General features: G+C 39.2%; 1 protein-coding gene across 2 annotated transcripts in view; it reads left to right on the forward strand.

The window, feature by feature from the left end:
* gstcd (glutathione S-transferase, C-terminal domain containing) overlaps positions 1–18,569 on the forward strand; it is a 162,610-nt gene extending 144,041 nt beyond the window's left edge. The window contains exons 10-12 of one of the 2 annotated variants that reach the window (XM_083538742.1): positions 3,550–3,580; positions 7,718–7,787; positions 17,417–18,569. In XM_083538742.1, coding sequence (XP_083394868.1) covers positions 3,550–3,580; positions 7,718–7,787; positions 17,417–17,553 — 238 coding nt within the window. In that variant the 3' untranslated portion in view covers positions 17,554–18,569. The remainder of the gene's footprint in view (positions 1–3,549; positions 3,581–7,717; positions 7,788–17,416) is intronic. The other variant, XR_014533091.1, reaches the window with a different exon arrangement.
* Positions 18,570–20,397: the final 1,828 nt, after the last annotated feature.

The raw sequence follows: 20,397 nt of genomic DNA on the forward strand, positions 1-20,397 counted from the left end.
TGTAACAAGATGACTGACATGCATGGTGCCAGATTGTTATTTTTGCAGTAAGCCTGTCAGGAGGTCTGTGCGGTTTCGAGTGTTTCCGTTTCACGTTAACGCACAATACTGGAAACAGCAACACGCTGAGCGCTCCTGTACTGCTGAGTGACAGCTACATAATATCTCCTTCCCGAATATTTCAAGTGTTTGGTGATGGTGTGTGTCTGACAATGGAGTGGTTCACACTAAAAATAAAAATCTTCTTAATATTGGACCGAAACACACTTTATTATTATAACTTGATTAAATACTGACAAATTTACTATTAACCTCCACTCTTTTGGGAAGATGTTCTACTAGATTTTGGAGTGCTTGTGGTGATTTGTGCTCCACAAAGGTGTTAGTGAAGGCAGGTACTGATGTAGGTGAGGTGAGGAGGCCTGGGGTGCAGTCAGTGTTCCAATTCATACCAAAGGTGTTCAATAGGGTTGAGGTCAGAGCTCTATAGCAGGCCACTCAAGATCTTCCACTCCAACACATATAAAGCATATCTTCATGGAGCTGGCTTTGTGCACAGCGTCATTGTCATGCTCAAACAGGTTTGGGTCTTCTTGTTTAAGTGAAGGGAAAATATAATTTTAATTCATCCAGAGACTCCCTATACAATTGTGTGACTTTAAATTTAAATATGGTTGGAAAAGTCAAGCGTCCCAATACTTTTGTTTGATCTCTTTTGATTTTTAATTGAACTAGAGATTAGTTTGTTGTTAGAGGACCTTCTGGAACTGCTCCAATGTCATTTTGAACATAAAAAATATCACTAATATCATTGTTTTCTGCCTATTCATTTTTATAAACATTCATTTTTCATTGTTCTGTCAGTTCACTAAACACAACAAAACATTTCCCTAATGTCTCCAGCCCTATGAATAGTCTCTGGTCTGATGTGCTGCCTTCAGCTAAACAATTTATATAAATGATTGAGCTGAAGGCAGCACATCAGACCAGAGATCTCCAGCAGTGCCTAGCTTTTACATTTTGGGCAAATATATCAAAGGAGACATGCTTCCAAATTAGCTTAGCTCCCTAATGAGGACTTTTAATTGTGACTAAAAAAAATACTATTGAATCATCATTGCAAGAATCAGAATCATCTTTATTACCAAGTATCCTAGGTTGCATTTACAAGGAATTAGTCATTATGTGATGGTGCAATAAAAATATGAAATAACGAACCCAGCCATTAGGTTTACACAAGCCAGGGCACTCTTAGTGCCGGTCCCAAGCCCAGATAAATGGGGAGGGTTGCGCTATAAGGGGGATCCAGACTAAAATATGTGGTGCAAATTGGTCGAGGCCCGGTTAATAACGTGTTATTAATAGCCACAGGTATCGTTAGCCTACAGGGTACCGGTGGAAATTGGGCTACTGTTGGCTGAAGGAGGAGAGGGAGAGGAGGAAGACATCTACAGAGACATCAGAAAATGGAGAAGTGTAAGAGAGTAGAGGTTAGGGTTGGTACTTTAAATCTTGGTACTATGACGGGTAAAGGGAGAGAGGAAGCTGATATTATAGAGAGGAGAAATGTAGATATGTTGTGTGTTCAGAAGACCAAGTGGATGAGGAGTAAGGCCAGGAACATCGGAGTTTAAACTGTTCTATCATGGTGTAGATGGAAAGAGAAATGGTGTAGGAGTGGTTCTGAAGGAAGAGTACAATAAGAGTGTAGTGGAGGTGAAGAGAGTTTCTGATATGGTGATGAATGTGAAGCTGAAAGTTGAATAAATGTCATCAGTGCTTATGCTCCACAAGTGGGTTGTGAGATGGAGAAGAAGGTAAAATTCTGGAGTGAGTTAGATGAAGTGGTATAAATTGTACCTAGGAAAAAACGATTGTTGATTGGGGCAGATTTCAATGGGCATGTAGGTGAAGGGAACAGAGGTGATGAGTGTGGGGTTACATTACTGTAGTGTTAATGTTTATAGAGGCAGGTCAGAGATGATAGTGGATCCTTGGTATTATTGATGAGGTTGGTTGCGGATGAGAAATTTTTTTTGTGGCATGAGGTTTTGGTCCTGATGGTCCGCAGCCTCCTACCAGAGGGGAGTGACTAAAAAAAAATTACAGGGTTCAGCCACAATCCTAGCTGGCTGCTCCAAGCTCTTGGAGGTGCACAGGCCCTGTAAAGATAGAAGATTGCACTGGATGGCATGCTGCAGTCTTTAGCAGTAGCAGCAGCATACCAGATGTCGCATATTGTGTGTAACTGGAATTTGGGAATTTTAAAACAAATCTAAGCACATTGGTAACACTTTTACTATTTTCCGTATTGATGGAAGCCTTGGTTTGTCACATATATATTAAGCACAGTAAAATTATATTCTCTGCTTTTTTGTTTTACCCAGCTTGTTAGGAAGCAGGGGACAGAGTACAGGGTCAGACATGATGATGGCTCAAGGGCCCATCAGTGGCAGTTTGCCAGTGCTGGGGCTTAAATCCCTGACTTTCAGTCACCCAGAGCCTTAACCTTTGAACCACTTCTGTATGAAATAGACTAGGTTAATAAAGCACTAATGAGGAGAAAATGTGTCCAGATAACTGCAGTCTTCACTCCTACATGCTGAGCTAATTTGTTAGCTGTAAATCTCTGTCCAAAATTGCCAATTTAAGTGGCTTTATTGTCATTTCAGCCACATACAGTACACAGTACACAGTCAAACACTGTTACTCCAGGACCAAGGTGCTTCATTAAATAGCAAGAAATGACACAAGATTACACTAAACTAAATAAACAGGGCTGTACAAAGGAAATTACATAAAAATACACGTGCGCAAACAACATTTAGCGTAATAATTTGTAACAATGCAGCACACAGAGCTAAATGGAAGGTAGTGTAAATAATATTGTACATATAATAAATATTGTACATTAGTTGATTTAGCAGCACTTATTTGTGCAAAGAAAAATCCATTAAAATGTGTGTGTATGTATGTGTCCAGTCTCTTACTAAGGTTGCAGTGTGTTACACGGTCTGGTCGTGAGGATACAAATGATGCAGTGTTTTTCCAGAAAGCAGGAGAAGTGTGTGATCAGCCACAATGCTGGTTGCTTTGTGGATGTAGCGTGTTGTGTAAATGTCGATGATGGAGGGAAATGAGACCCTGCAAAGATCTTTCTTCAAAGGTGCCTCGGATGTGGTATTTAGAGATCTTAGCTTCATAAAGGTATCCTACTTTCAAATAGGCTATAAGTTTGAACATGGATCACTTGAGGATATGCCTTGAGTAGCAAACCGAATCAAGGTTTATCAGGAAAGATCCATGTAAGGCAGGAGATTGAATGTGTTTGTTTGATATGTTCAGTGGTCAAGTGAGAATGATCAACGTGGTGGAAAGTGTTGGGTTAAAGAGGGAAAACATCAGAGGTTAAGGAAAATCAGCTTGTGTTCTTTTCTGAGTGTCAGGAATTTTTCCAAATCTTTTTTTTCCCACTTATCCTTTTTTTTTATTTAACTTTACACCTCTGTTTTTAGATATGTGATTCATCTTCCTTTTTTGTCTTCACAGTAAGAAATTTGCAGACACGTTGACAAACAAGGTAAGTGTGAAGGTGTGAGACATTCCTCTCAAATGTTTTTTTTTAACCAGTAAGTACTTGATATCTGTCTCTGTCCCTTTGGTTTATTCTGCTCTAACACGCTACATTTTTGTCAAGGCTCTCATTTCTGTAAACTGCTTATTTATTCCAAGTCAGATTCATAAAGCAGAATGAATAAGACAGCAAAATCCCTATACATGGTACCAGATCTGTGCTGGATAAACTGAGTGCCTCAAGAGATTAGTGTCCTCGTGTTGTGGATTTGGAGCAGCTCATTACAGCTTTAATAACCTTTTTATAGCTAATTCACAACAGTTTATTAGTATTGTTTATAGATTCTGTTTTGTTTGCATGTGAGTGATGTATTGAACATAATCTTCAGGATCTACTGTGATTGCTTCAGTTCGTCTGTTTTACAATGTCCTATCAGACGCAGATAAATTACCTCAGAAAAGAAATAGTAAACTGAAATGGGGTTTTAAAATGGTTCTGCCATATTTTTCTCCCTGTGTAATAAACACCTATAGTGTATAGGTTCAACCTGTGATAGAAGAGTATCTGCAAGCGTGAAAGGGAAAGTTTATAGGACTATGGTGAGACCTGCAATGTTGTATGGTTTAGAGACAGAGGTATTAAGTAAAAGACAGGAGGTGGATTCGGAGGTAGCAGAGCTGAAGATGTTGAGGTTTTTGTTGGGAGTGACAACGATGGACAGGATTAGAAACGAGTTTATTAGAGGGACAGCGCATGTAGGACGTTTTTGGGGACAAAGTGAGAAAGGCCCGATTGAGATGGTTTGGACATGTGCAGAGAAGCACACTCCAAAATCTAGGTCTATTCATTAATCTGAAAGTTTGCCAATTTGCAGATACCATCTTTATGTTTGAGATCAACCACCATAAAGAGGTTGTCTCTACAAAGTCACCTTGAGATCTACCACTGGTCCACCCAATCACTTTGGGGTATACAATCATGAGAGGTGGGGTTAACAGTTTAAAACCCTGCAGGATTTACATCCTACCTTTCTCCTGCAGTTTAACTACCTTGCACATTTGTCCTTCTGCTAGTGATCTATTTGACCACCCCACAGAGTTTCAATTCATTTTTGGAGATCTGCTACTCTGTAGGGATTAGGCCATACTTTTCTCCTTAAGACTAAGATACCACCTATTTCAGCCTACACTTTTCTTGAAGATCTGATACCCCACAGAATTCAAGTTAACCCCATTCCTGGGGATCTACTTCCCTGCAGAGTTTATGGGAAGGGTCCCCAAACTACAGCCTGAGGGTGGAAATCTGCACACCCCCATATTTGGACCAGTCTTCTAAACATTGAAGAGACATATTTTGAAAATGTAATTTTAAGTAGGTTTTACTCATATCATAACTCTATAGCAAAGATAACAAATGTTGGCTTTTCAACAAAAATTTCACTCAGTTATTAACGTAGCCTAATTATTTGTTCGACTCACCCACCAACCTACAGAATGGTACATTCAACATAACATGTATATATATTTTTTTATTTCAATACAAATAAATATGAATAAATATGATTGATAGTAATAATGTTCATTTAATCAGCTATATATCTCTGAAAGAGGAATGCTCATTTGTCTGTATGATGCATAACATAATAAACTAGTCTGGCATTAGGAGGCATGTTAATAAATACATTTAAAATCGTAATAGAATTTCTACAGTATTTGTAGTCACATTACAGCCCATGCAATTTTACAAACCGATCTGGTCCACCATTAAAGAAAGGAACATTTGTGACCCTTACAGAAAATTTTTTTATGGATTCCTAGTTGAAGGCATTTATTTGCCCTTGAGATACAAAACCACTACACAGATCCAGGATTTAACCAACATCTTGCACCTGACGATGTCCTGAAGGCATTAGACCCAAACTATTTCTTAAGAAATAATTCCCTGTGGTTCAGATTGTACCCTGCTTCTGGATTTCTGCCAGACTGCAAATGAGTTTGGGACCAAGTTGGTTTTCGGAAAAATGCCAATTCTTGTTCTTGTTCTAGCTCCTACCATCAGCAGTGTTTAGCGCTGGACTTGTTTCTGGAGATCTTTCTAGATGTCTATTGTTCTTATATTTGAGCTCGAACCTACTTTACATAAGTCTTTAATTCTTCCATGTTTATACTCCTGTAGTATTAAGCTTCATGAACAATTAAAACCCATTTAATCAAAGTAGTACTGCCATAATCACTCATATGTAATCATCAGTTTATCTGGGTGATCAGCCTTTATTGTAGATATGCACCTTTAGGACCTAAGATATGCGATAATTCCTTTTTTGACTAGGCGATTACAACCCATTATCTAGAATTCCCAACAATATCGACAGAGCCAATCAATTCTCAGTTTCAAGAGATCTTCAGAAGAACGTTTATTCTGTTTAATTTGACTTTTTCAACTCATCAAATCTACACTTGGCAATAATTAGGTTTGAAATTGTCTGTGGTGCATCTGTAGAACGAAGTGGTCTGCTGTCTGCTCTTAGCTGATTATGGCTTTGGAAGCACTTGTGTCAAATGGCATATGTAATATGGCGCACATGGTGTGCAGCATTATACAGTACATGCCTGTAACTTAGATTGCCTGTTATTTGTTTGCACATTCATTCCTCAATACTGGGAAAATAAGATAAAAATTCCAAAGCCTCCCTCTTGCATTTTTCACAGTTCTCCCAGTTGCACCACATACGATCGCCTCCTCAACGCATACTTGGCTGTTAACCCATTTAGAAGCACCGACAGCTCAGCAACAAAGAACATGAAAACTCATAGCACTGAGACTTTTTTTCCTGTTGTATTGCTCACTATAGGCTTCCTCTGAAAACAACATCAGGGCAAGAACTTGAATCATGAGCTTCATGAAAGGGATTTCTATGGCCAAGCTGGAGCACTATGCACAACCCTAAGCAACAGAGAGAGTGGTGTAAAGAACCCTGCCACTGGACTTTGAAGCAGGGCAAATGTATTCTCTGGCGTGATATATTTTGGCAGTCTGATGGAAGAATCAGGGTTTGACAGCTGCCAGGAGAATGTTACAGGAAGGCAAAATAACATGTTATAATGGGTTTGGGTTTGGTCTCTTGGATCTAGTGAAGTAATATTCCTGCAACAGCATGCAAAGAAATGGTACACAATTGTAGGGTTTTTCGCTTTGTGGCAACCTTTGGGTAACACACTTTCCTGTCGAAAGTGAAAATGCCAATACCCCTGTCCATAAAGCAAGGTCCATGAAGACATACTTCTGATGAGTCTGGTATAGAAGCCCTCCTGTGACCCACACAAAGCCCCAAACTCCACCCATTTCAACACTTTTTGGATGAATTGAAAAATCATTTGTAAGCCATGCCTTTTTGTCCGACATCAATGCATGATTTAACAGAAGCTCTTTTGTCTAAATGGTCAAATATTCCCACAGATATAATCCAAAATAGATATCGGCTCCATGTTAATAAAGCTATTTAAATTATAGTTATATTTATTATTTTGTGCTGCGGTTACTAAAGATATAAGTCTTTTTTCTATCAACATTTTGTCCTCAATCACCACAAAATCTTGAAAACATTGGCAGCTTCTTTTACATTTATTATAACTTTTGAAACTTTAAGATTATTAAATTTCTAACTACTGGATGTAAAGCCGGCCAATGCTGGAGAATAAAGTGCAAAAAAAAGTCAAAGCAGAAGAGCTTGCCGTTTCGGGAACCACTTGAAATGTGTCAAATGTCTTCAAATGGTCATTGGAAAGTCTAGAAATGTATAAACCGTAACAAAATGTGCAATAACACCGCACATTAATCTGTTAAGAAATCTGCCTGAACGACAGAAGCTGTCCTTTTCTCACAATCAATCTGAATCAAATAGGTTTTAGATGTGGTATAGCAATTTAAAAATTGTACCACATTCACAATTATTTACAGATACAGTAAAAGTATCAAAAATACTTCCAAAATATTTCCAGGCTAACAAGGGTCCTAATAAGGGAACTGATACTCAAATTTAAATGGAAAAAAGATACCCCAGTCTATCTTTGTGTTTCAGTGACCGGTTCGGGTGTTCGGTTTTAGCTGTATGTTACAATATAGTACTTTTTTTTTTTTTTACAGGAGCACATGATCCTGTGCAGATTTGCTGACCAGACAGCTGTCCAGCTTCCCCCTGAGCGCCGCTTAATCGGTGAGTTTTTTTTTATTGGAAGAAATCCAATAAAATCCACATTCACTGGCCACTTGAATAGAAACTCCTGTATACCTGCTTAGTCATGCAACTATTTAATTGGCCAATCATGTGGTGGTAGAACAATGCAGAAAAAAAAACATGCATATGCAAAGCAAGAGTTTTAGTTCACATTTAACATCGGTTAAAAATTGCTGATATCCTCAGATTTCTTTTTTTTTGTTTGTTTGTTTTTTTTTTGTTTTTTTTTATATACACATAACAGCCCAGAGAGTTTGTACAGAATGGTGTGGGGAAAAAATTAATGGCAACTTTGTGGGTGGAAACATCTTATTTAAGATGAGAGAGGTCAGAGAACAATGGCCAGGCTGGTTTGAGGTTAGAGGAAGGCCCTAGTAAGAACCTTGGTAAGCAGAAAAGCATCTTGAAGTAGATAGCACATCAACCCATTTGGCACTTAAGCAGAAGACCACATCGAGTTCCACTCCTGTGAGGTAAAATATTGAATTTGAAGCTATAACAGGTGGGAACAAGCTTTCTGAAACTGGACAGTTGAAGATTCGACAAAGTGTTTGACTTACAGATGAGAAACCCAATGTGGTTTCTGCTGTTGGAAACCAGCAATTTCAAGTTTCTGTGCTCTGGGATGCTACTCTGCTTTGTGTATGTCGACTACCAGTCTCACAGGCGATTCTTCACAGAGGTGTTATGAAACGATGATCATACTATTTTGGTTATATGGGTCAAGTCAAGAAGCTTTTATTGTCATTTCAACCATATATAGCTGATGCAGTACACAGTGAAATGAGACAACGTTCCTCCTGAACCCAGGTGCTACATAAAACAACATAAAACAACAGTCACAGAACAGAAGAACACAGAGCCAGGAACTAAGATCCTCGCCACATAAAGTGCATGTGTGCAACTGGTGCAAACAGTGCAAAAGACAACACAGGACAGTGCAAGACAACACAGGACAGTGCAAGACGACACAGGACAGTGCAGGACAATACACAATACACAAAATATAAAAATAAAAACAATAGCTCCGCCAGTAAAACCTGTCGTGACAGAATAAGGTGCACAGTAGCAGAAAAATGTAAACAGAGAAATGTAAACAGAATTGTGCAATTCTACAATAGCAGCAATCAAAATAAAGTGGCCAAAGAATTTGGACAGAATATTGTTGTGCAAAGAGAGCAAGTCCCGGAAGATCAGCAACAAACGGCATGCAAACATTTTGCGATAATGAAAGGTGTGAATGGTGCTGAAACCTGGGTGTGCGAAGTGTATGTGTGTTGAGTCCGGTTGTACAGATCAGTCCCACAGTTGTGTGTAAATGTGTGTGTGAGTGTGTGAGTGTGTGAGTGTGTGTGTGTGAGAGAGAGAGAGTTCAGTTCAGATGTTTGTTGAGGAGCCTGATGGCTTGCGGGAAAAAACTGTTGCACAGTCTTGATGTGACGGCCCGAATGCTTCGGAACCGTTTCCCTGATGGTAGGAGGGTGAAGTGTGTGTGTGACGGGTGTGTGTGGTCATCCACAATGCTGTGTGCTTTGCGGATGCAGCGTGTGGTGTAAATGTCCATGATAGAGGGGAGAGAGACTCCGATGATCTTCTCAGCTGTCCTCACTATCCTCTGAAGGGTCTTGCGATCCGAGACGGTGCAGTTCCCAAACCAGGCAGTGATGCAGCTGCTTAAGATGCTCTCGATGGTCCCTCTGTAGAACATGGTAAGGATGGGGGTAGGGAGATGAGCTTTCCTCAGCCTTCTCAGGAAGTAGAGACGCTGCTGGGCTTTCTTGGTGATGGAGCTGGTGTTAAGTGACCAGGTGAGGTTGTCCGCCAGATGAACACCAAGGAATTTGGTGCTCTTGACGATCTCCGCTGAAGATCCATCGATGATCAGTGGAGAATGGTCACTCTCTGTTCTCCTGAAGTCAACAACCATCTCTTTGGTTTTGTCCACGTTCAGAGACAGGTTGTTGGCTCCACACCAGGCTGTTAACCGTTGCACCTCCTCTCTGTATGCTGACTCGTCGTTCTTGCTGATTAGACCCACCACGGTCGTGTCATCAGCAAACTTAATTATATGATTCGAGCTGTGCGTTGGTGCACAGTCGTGAGTCAGCAGAGTGAACAGCAGTGGACTGAGCACACAGCCCTGAGGGGCTCCAGTGCTCAGTGTGGTGGTGCTGGAGATCCTGTTCCCGATCCTGACTGACTGAGGTCTCTCAGTCAGGAAATCCAGGATCCAGTTGCAGAGGGAGGTGTTCAGGCCCAGTAGGCTCAGCTTCTCGATCAGGTGCTGAGGAATAATTGTGTTGAATGCTGAACTGAAGTCTATGAACAGCATCCTTACATAAGAGTCTTTGTTATCCAGATGGGTGAGGGCCAGATGGAGGGTTGTGGAGATGGCATCGTCCGTGGAGCGGTTTGGACGATACGGAAACTGCATGGGGTCCAGTGCGGGTGGGAGCTGGGTCTTTATGTGCCTCATGACGAGCCTCTCGAAGAACTTCATCATGATGAGGTTGAGTGCAACGGGACGATAGTCATTGAGGCAGGAGACAGAAGACTTCTTCGGCACAGGAATGATGGTCGTCGTCTTGAGGCACATAGGAACAGTGGCGCTGCTCAGGGAGATGTTAAAGATGTCAGTGAAGACATCTGCTAGTTGTTCTGCACATTCCCTGAGCACTCTGCCAGGAATGTTGTCAGGTCCAGCAGACTTCTGTGGGTTAACTCAATGGGGGTGCTCAATGTCCGATTTCACATAGAACTACTGGTTTTCTCAGAATAAGTTATTATTCAGGCTATTATGATAATGTTGTAGATCAAAATGTGAAAAGAAAGAAGCTTTTAATAAATATTTTTAACATGGACCACCCCCCCAAACACTTTCCATGATCCGTGTTTGTGTTTAATATTTAACAATGTTTGGGAGATTCTGTAAAGGTTTATCCTGTTCTAATTAAATTCTGTACATTCATTTATAATTGTCTTTTCAGTGCATAGATTCTGTGCTGTGCTTAGGTCACGCTCACACAGGCAATTTAACCGATTTAATTTGATTGGCTAACATGTGAAATGCAAATCCTGTCTGCATTGTGGCTTTTTGCAGTTATTTATTTATTTTTTTGTTTTTTGTTTATTGATCCAAAATGTTTTTATACATTTTCTTCTATATCTTTGTGTGATGATCTGCACATTGTGGCTTTAAAATGTTATGAGGAATCGTTTTACGAGTACCAGGTTTCGTCGTAGTCCAGCCACCCCCCCCCCCCCCCCCCCCACATATGACTATACACCCACACATATGACTATACATCAGTTGACTATAGACAAGACTTGACAATTCTGATTAAACTATGTAAATCCTTACATACATATATACATACAAACATGCACTCCTAGTGTATAATTATATAACGCAAGCCAAAAATGAAGTGAGTTTCCCTCACAAATTTGAATACCTCTAAGCATATTCATGACAGGCAAACACCAAGTATAATCTCTGACTAAACTTCCCTCTCTGCTACCTGTTTATTCACATTTCAATTATAATAAACCCAATTGCCTAACCAAAGTTAATTTCTTTTTAGTGAATTATTTTTTTTTTAAGTAAAGTTTGAAGCCAATATAAATGAAGTGTGTGTGAATATTGGTGAAGTGCAGATCAAGCCAGCGCAACGCAGCATCACTTAGTCTCCCGCTGTGACGGCTCTCCATCACACTGCATTGCCTCCTCATTGCGCTGAAGAGCTCTCGTTCAGATTGGATGATCCGTCATTCCTGCCCCCATGCTCATCCTTTGCAGCTGCCTGAGTAGTACACTCTCATCTTCTTCCCACACAAACACAAACGAATTAGCCATAACATTACAACCAGCTGCCTAACATTGAGTACACCTTGTGCTACCAGCTCTGACCCTTTGAGGCATTGACTCCATGAGAGCTTTGAAGGTGTGCTGTGGTATCTGGCACCAAGAGATCTGCAGGGGATCCTTTCAGTTGTGAGGTGGGGCTTCCATCAATAAAACTTGTTTGTCCAGCACATCCCACTGATGCTTGATCGGATTGAGAAATGGGGAATGTGGAGGCCAAGTCACCACCTTGAACTCTTTGTCATGTTCTTCAAATCATTCCTGAACAATTTTGCAGTGTGGCAAGTGTGAATTATTCTGCTAAAACACTGTTAAATAAAGGAGTATATTTGGTTCACAATAGTGTTTAAGTAGGTGGTGCATGTTGGAGTAACTTCCAAGGTTTTCCAGCAAAACATTTTCCAGAGTGCATCTGCATCCACACTGCATCTGCTTGCTTGCCATATTTTCATAGTTCTACAGTAACTCTGCTGTTGGATCAGATCAGATGTGTCTTTGCTCTGAAGGTCTATTAGTGAGTCTTATGCAACCTTGATCACAGTATTCATGAGGTTTTTCTTCCGTGGACCACTTTCGGTAGGTACTTATTACAGCATACCAGGAACACCCCACAAGAGCTGCCGTTTTAAAGATGCTCTTACCCCGTTATCTATCATCTAACATCTTGCACTTGTCAAAATTGTTCAGATCCTTACCCCTTATTCTTCTTCCTTCACATCAACTTTCAGAACTAACTGTTTGTAACATATTCATTTTATTTATGATGCTCAAACAAGGGCGCATTGGCAAAAGTTGTTCAGTGGTAACATTTGAGTTTGCTTACCAGGCCACGTGCTTATTTAACCTAACATTTAACTTTATTTTTAAACTGCAAAAAAAGTCATTAAATGCACAGAATCTACCGTATTTTTCGGACTATAAGCCGCTACTTTTTTCCCCACGTTTTGAACCCCGCGGCTTAAACAACGAAGCGGCTAATTTATGAATTTTTCCTGGGTTTTTCCCGGTTTCACAAACTTCAAGCCAAAACACTGAACCCCATAACATTAGACCAATGAAATTTCCGAACGGAAACAAAAAAAACGCACTTCACCTGTGTACTGAGCTGCACGGCATTGGGAGAAAAAACTTTTTTTTAACGCACGACGATGCCAAAAGATAAACTCTCGAGAGAGATTTTTGTGAAAGGAAGGAGGAAGACAGTGAACAATGACTTTCTTGGTCGGCTACTGTTTAGATACAAGCCGTTGTAACGAGTTGAGTCTGGGTGAAGGAAGAGCTCGCTAGCTCCAGTTTCAACAGAAATCATATAAGCACAGGTTTCCAAAACTCGTGCTTTTTTATTATTCTTGGCAACAGCGTTACGGGTTAGTCAAAGAAACTAAGAAATCAGCATCAGAAAATAATATGGACATAATCCTCGTCTTGCACACACGCAGTAATACCGGAAAAAATGCAGTGGCAGGCTATTCCCAAAATACCGCTATGCTCCTAAAGGAAGCGCAACATATTTCTCCCGTTACACTGTGTGTAACGTGTCTTTCGTTAAAGCCTGTGTAAAGTACATATTGTAGACACCTGCGGCTTATAGACAGGTGCAGCTTATTTATGTTAAAAATTTGGCTTATATATGGGTGCGCTTTATAGTCCGAAAATTACGGTAATTAAATTTCAACCAATTTGGAAAAACTTGTCACTGATATTACAATAGCATGGATGTATTGATCATAGCTTAAATAGCCGTATTAGGCAGTGAGCATTGCATTATAAATAGGATTGTCCCTATGTTTTCATTGTAATATAAGTTTCACTGAACAGGAAGAATTAAATATACAACAGTATTATTTATGCAAATTGATAAATATTAGAAAATCATCATTGATGACACGTTAAATTTTAATATAAAACAGTTTGGTGCGGCAACATTTACTTTCAGCCCACGGCCCCCAAACTAATCTGATTTTTGGTCCTTTGTAGGTAAAGGTTCCGGCACGTCTGATCTAAGCAAACACTGCAGAAAATAACATCTTGTATTCTGAAAAATATTGCGTTTTTGCATACAAATTCGATGTGAAATGAGATTTTTATACTATTTTTATCATTCTATAGCATTTTGTGTTACGGGACACTAATTGATTTAAATGTGAGATTGTGTGAACTGCAGCATTGCGTTGTTTAAAAAAAAAAAAAAAACACATTAGCAGTCTTCGACTTCCACTTATGTACAGACTCGCAACATTTATAACCATCCAGACTTAAATAGGTTAAAGAGTTAAAACCACTGTAAAATATTCTCCATGCCGAACCTAATGAATTTCAATAGGGTCTTGGTATTAATGATGATAAACCCTTGTTCTGTCATTCTGCAGTTCCTGTGTTATCAGGGAATAATAAATCTATAGAATATAGAATAAGCTGGCCATTCAGTACAGCTGACTTCATTTTATTGTTGCATAATGATACTGAGCTGAACCCAGATCATAAAACTGCTCCAGAAGCTTTATAAATGAACAGTATGTGTCAAGGTATCGTTCATGCTATACCCTTCAAGGGTAAATCTGGACTCCATAGACCACATGACATTTTTTCATTAAGCCACAATCTATTCTTTATACTCCCTATTAGACTGTTGGGGTTTTTTTTCCAATTAACATCACTATTAATGAGCTTCCTTGTGTTGAAATCCTGCAAGTTTATAATCACATGGCAGATAAAACTCCTGTTAGCTTAGTATGATGTGACTTTACCAAGAGATGCCTGATCACAATCATGACAGTTGACAGTTTACCACTATTCCTCCCTTCCAGGGTTTTAATAATGTGTTGGACAGCAAACCTTCTTAGTTTGCTTAAAATATACAAGATGAACAAGACTTTATTAGTCACATCTGATTCGTCCCGCAAAGTTGAAGGGATATAATTGTATCGGATGTCTGTGGATGCTGTAATGCGTAATGTTTTCCCTTCACTTAAATTAGGAGAACCAAACCTTTCCTAGCATGACAATGCCCCTGTGCACAAAGCCAGCTCTGTTAAGATATACTTTGTATGTGTTGGAGCGGAAGCTCTTGGGTGGCCTGATTTAAAGGTTTGACCTCAACCCTATTAAACACCTTTGGGACGAATTGGAACGCTGGCGGCTCCCCGCAGGCCTCCTCACCTAAATCACCTCACCTAAACCTGACTTTACTGACACCCTTGTGGCTGAATGAGCACAAACATCTTCCCAGAAGAATGGAGATTACTATAAGAGCAAATGTGGAATGGGATGTTTATAAAATGGCATACAAATCTTTTGGTCAGTTAACTACAAACGTTTGTCCATATAGTGTATATGTAATCATTATAATTGTATTTTAAAATGCCCTCCCTGTTATGTTGACTGTTCAGCAATCTGTCATGCGATGGTGGTAACTGTTTAAGTGTTTCCAAAAATAGTCTGAATTGGCCAGAAGTGCTTTTTATCAGATCTACTTGGAAAAGTGCAATTGCTCCAAATACAAGTTTTCATGAGGCTTAGTGGAATAATAATGCATTTCAAAATACTGGGTACATGAAAAGAATGGAAACATGGAAAACCAGTGGAATTATGTGACAAACATAGGTGATTAACTATAGGTGTAAACTCGGCGCTCTGTATTTCCCTTTAGAGAAAACAAAACGTAACCTACTTTTATACTTCTCAAACTTTTTTTTATTTTTTTATCCTAGCATATGTGACGGCCCATTTATGCATCAGCGATTCATTATGAACAGGTGGAGTTGAGCTTAAAGCACCTAATGTGGTGCTAAAATCCTGTGGCTGTTACTGCACTGAACAGCTGATTCAATACTGCATGTCAATTTCGGTGTATTTCTCACTGCTTATCCACTACACATTTCTTTTCGCGACATCCTTAACTCACTTTTGCACTATTGTACATTCCACCCATATTTATACTGTATATACTGTATCCTAAATACATTCATACTTGTACATAACAATATCATGTCATTTGAGTATATTATCTTCGGACATGTCTACCATATCTTATTACCTACTGCATCTTCTGTACATTAATCACCCTCATTCCTGTGTATTTGGACCTCAAACCATATTTATTTACTGTTTTTTATTGTAAATAGGCCACTTATGCTCTTCTGGTTAGATGCTTACTGCATTTCATTGGCTCTGGACATGTACCTTGCACAATGACAATAAAGTTTAATCTAATTTAATCTAATCTAATATGGTTGGTTAATGTACATATTTCAATGAATGAATGGAAAGGGGGTGGGGGGGGGGGGGCAGAACGCTCTGATAGCATGTTTTGTACATGTATATCAGAACCTGTATATCAGAAAGAATCTATTAGTGTAAATGCGTTTTCCATGCCAAAGCGAAATTGCCGTTTCTTTAAAAGCCAGCAGAGTATTTAGAACCGGTTTATTGACTGAATAGTGGAGACAAACACTGCATCCTTTCAATTGCGAAATGTACTTTAAATGGTTCTCAACTAATGGATGTGTCCTGAGCTCCTTTTAAAAGCTTCAAATTATGTTTTCAAAGAAGTTTGTTCCATTAAATGAAAGGATTCAGTATCATTTTTTTCCCCCAGATGAAGCAACAGCAAAAATGGTAACTACAGGCTATTAAAAAAAATAAATAAATAATAATAATAATAATACATTGACACCTTATACAAACATACATACATACATGCGTATAGCAGTATTAGAAAAATAATCACATGACCCCGTTTAAGATTCTGTGTCTTTTTTGAAGGCTGTAATGAACTTCCTTCATCATTAATAATATCCATTAAATCGCAAAAAAAAGCATCTATTCAGTTGCGGTTTTGCAGTAGGAATAACAGAGCACTTTTTCTGCCTGGTATATATTTTTTTGTTCATGCAGTTTCAGGGGAATCTGTGTCTACTGTAGCCTCAGAACCCTGGTTTTGTCTGAGAGGAATGGAAAATAATTTCATCTCCTGCTGCAGCCCTTTCGCCTGAAGGTTCAACATGTGCTGTTTCTGAGATGCTTTTTGGTACACTACAGCTGTAAAGAGTGGTAATTTGAGTTACCGTGGCCTTTCTTTTAGCTCAGTCTGGCCATTCTTTCCCGACATCTCTCCTCAAGGTGTTTCCAGCCGCAAACCCACCATTCGATGTTTTATTTGTTTTTTTTCTACACCTTTCTCTGTAAATTTGAGACATTGTGCTGTGTAAAAATTGCTAGCAGCAATGTTTTCTAGAAAGGTTAGGTTCACCTTTTGTTCTGAAAGGTTGATTTGTGACAAAGTATGAGAAGTATGAGAAACTGGAATTCATGGCCAGCATCCATGGTAGCCTCAAACCAGAAAGCCCATACTTTTTTACACAAAATAAGTTTCTTGTTTCTGTAGAAGTCAAAACAATCTGAAGGTCCTCGAGTCTTCATTTTCCATACTGTACTTGTCTTAAAGGTGGGATAAATGATATCATTAACACTAAATAATAAATTATATTTAAAATGTAATAGAAACATATGTGAAATATTATACAATATGTATTTATACATGATATAATATTTAATTATTCATAAGTCCAATTTGTGGTATTCATTATATTAATTACTAAGCTCAAGTGTATTTATTATATTAACGCATACATTAATTACCAGAGCTGTATAATAGATGTTAAGTCTCTTGCACAGGTGATTGATGGGTCTGTAAATAATCTCATGCACTGATTATCAGGATCGTTCTCTTTTTTTTCGTCTCCAGGGAAACGCTGCATGGGATTGGTCGATTTAGACCGCAGTTGGGCTGCTGAGACTCACGGTTATTCAGTAAAGGTGATGACTATGGAGCCTGAGAGCTGCTCGCCCAAAAACAACATGCTAGTCGGGGTTCCAGTTTAGCGTCTCCAGGCACTGACTGTATCAGCTTTAGCATTTACAGAATGAAGAGTGGAGCCTTGAGGAAGTGGTAGTTTTAGTGGTAAAGTAATTTGGACTGTATATTGGAAGGTTTTGACTTCAAATCTCAGCACCACTGCTGGACCCTTAAGCAAAGCCTGAACTTAGCAAGTATAAAATTAGCTCATTTGCATGTGCAAAATGCTATGAATGTGGATGGGATACCTCAGAATCAAGTGATATCTCTGAGATGTATGTGATTTTATTATTTTTTTTTTAATTATAATTTTTTTTTTAATGATGTAAGCTCCCAGCAATGGATGTTTTTTTCTCAGTGGACTAATCAGTAATTGTGGACACGATTTGTTTTTAAGTTCATAACAACAATTTGGCGACGTTAAACATGCAATGATGTTCCAGCTGTGCGTTATTTTCTTCCCTAACAGCACAGCCAGAAATGTTTCATTCCTCTTATATGACATAATAAAAACGCCATGTAATTCTTTTCAAACACTTACAATTGCATTAATGGTCCTCTGCAGATGAATCATGCAGATGGATCATGTATCTGTTGTTTTCTCACCAGCTTCTTTTTTTACTCCTTTTTCTTCCTCTCGTGGTGAGAAACTTTCAGAATCCTGTAAAAGGAAATTTTACCATATAAATGAGTAAACAGCAGTAAAAAGGTTTTTGTTATTAGATACTGATTTGTGTGTAGTGTGTATTATCAAATTACCTGTGATAATATCTTAAGACAGGCACAACTTGTGGATCTAGAACTACTAAAAGACCTTGTTTTATAGACAAATGATCAAAATCCTCTGACCAATACGATTTGAGGCTTAAACACAGTTGTGCTATAAGTGTCCACATCCTTTTTTGCGCCACGGACCGGTTTAATGTCATAATATTTTCACTGACCGGCGTGAGGCGGATAAATACAACAAAATAAAATGATACGATCGATTGGTATTTTCTAAATATTATAATAAATGTGAATCCACTGTGTTGTTGTTTGTTCATTTTGCTCGCTTGGGGGTTTGAATTTAGCGGTAATGTATTATGTGTTAGCGGCCGGAGCAGCCCCTTTAAGAAGGTAGCGGATGGAGGTAAGACATGTGACCGAGGCATCATGACATGCATCAAGAGTAAATCATACACAGATGTATTTCCAAAATAAAACATTACCAATCGGTACCAGTTGACCCACGGACCGGTGCCGGTCTGCGGCCCGGGGGTTTGGGGACCACTAGTTCTAGTGTACAGTAGTTGCTGTATAGTGCCTGGACCCCTAAATTTCTGCGATCAAGCTCCCTTCTGGAGCAAATCTACTAGCACTTAAAGCAAGTCGGTTCGAGCACTTTCATAATTGAAGAAGTCTTTTAACATTTCTGTTTGCAAATGAGGATTTATTGGATGGTACAATGCCATCCAGCATATTTTTTCTCATTATCAGAAGAACAAAAGATGATGTCTTAAAAGAGCCAAGTCACGTTCCGTCCCACATATTACTGATGTAAAATTATTCATTAATAATCTGCTGCTCTTCCTTGCAGGAAGGCTGTATTTTTAATGCATTTATTAAAGAACTAGTCTGTTGGGAAAGAATAAAAGCGAGATATATTAATCACTTGTTCTTCACAGCTGCACGGGGGACGGAGTTTTTCAGAAGCGTGACCGAGGTATCAGCTGTCTCCAATGCTTATATAAAGGTCATCATACTACGTTGGAGTACCAGAGCTAGAAATACACACTGTTCGCTCTGCATCTTTCTGTCGCTCGGACCGTTATTACGTGCACACTCGTGCATTTCTTCAGCACCGTAACCGCCACCGTGTCACGTTAGAGATGAGCGGGAAAATTGCTCTCCCACTACGAGCAAGCGGTCGAGTGCCTGTGAAACATACACACACCAAGCTGGCGATGCTCATCTGAATTCCGCTGGCGAAGTCAATCTCTTCGGGAAGGAATTGCTCGAGACACTGAGGCTCTTTCCAAGAAGAGGAAATTATGTGGGAAAACCTGCAGTGTGTTTATAGCATCCATATTTTTTTGTGCCATGGACATTGAGGATCTCTCACTTTTGTGAATTCCACGAAGTCGCCCATTTCTTAGTTTGCCGATTTGTATAATTCAGGCGTCGAAATAATTTAAGCATCGGGTCTCATGCAAATGAGGCCTATTGAATCCTGTATTGCGGTCCCGCATATTTCGGCCTGTCATTATGTCTTATAATGAGGGAAACAAAAGGAATTGCCTCAAACGAGCCGTCTCACTACATTGAGAAGGCATGCAGCGCTTGAAAAAAGGCTCCGAGTGCAAAGTGACCTTACAGGTTTATTAATGCCAGCGTGACCTTTAATACCTTATGCCGTTTCAATTTGGTTTAAATTTCATGGATATGGATGGAATTAATTTCCCATATCCAGCAATAGCTCTCTCTTACACTGCAGCTGCTTGATAGATTATGTTTTCTGTACCTCAGTGACTTTTAGGCCCAGCTGCCTCTATTTGCATCCTTTTGCAGAAGTTTGTATAGTATTAGTTGATTTTTTAGCATTATATTTTCATGGTGGGTTTTTTAAGACATGGATCTCTGCAGGATGTGATGCAGGTGTTTTGGATTTATTAGCATACACAGCAGGTACACAGCTGAAAGCCTTGTTTTAAACTTTAAAGTGTAGGTTATTGCATTTTTTTTATCCAATGGCCCCATTTTGCCCCTCCGCAGCAATAAATAAACAATCTGCAGAAGAAGAAATGACTTTCTTTTTTAGAGAACTTAAAAGATCTTGGGATCTATTTTGCCCTCTTGATAAATAAATCTAAAACCAAATATTACATTTT

The sequence above is a fragment of the Silurus aristotelis genome (assembly GCF_946808225.1).
Source record: "Silurus aristotelis genome assembly, chromosome: 4".
NCBI classification, from domain to species: Eukaryota; Metazoa; Chordata; class Actinopteri; order Siluriformes; family Siluridae; genus Silurus; species Silurus aristotelis.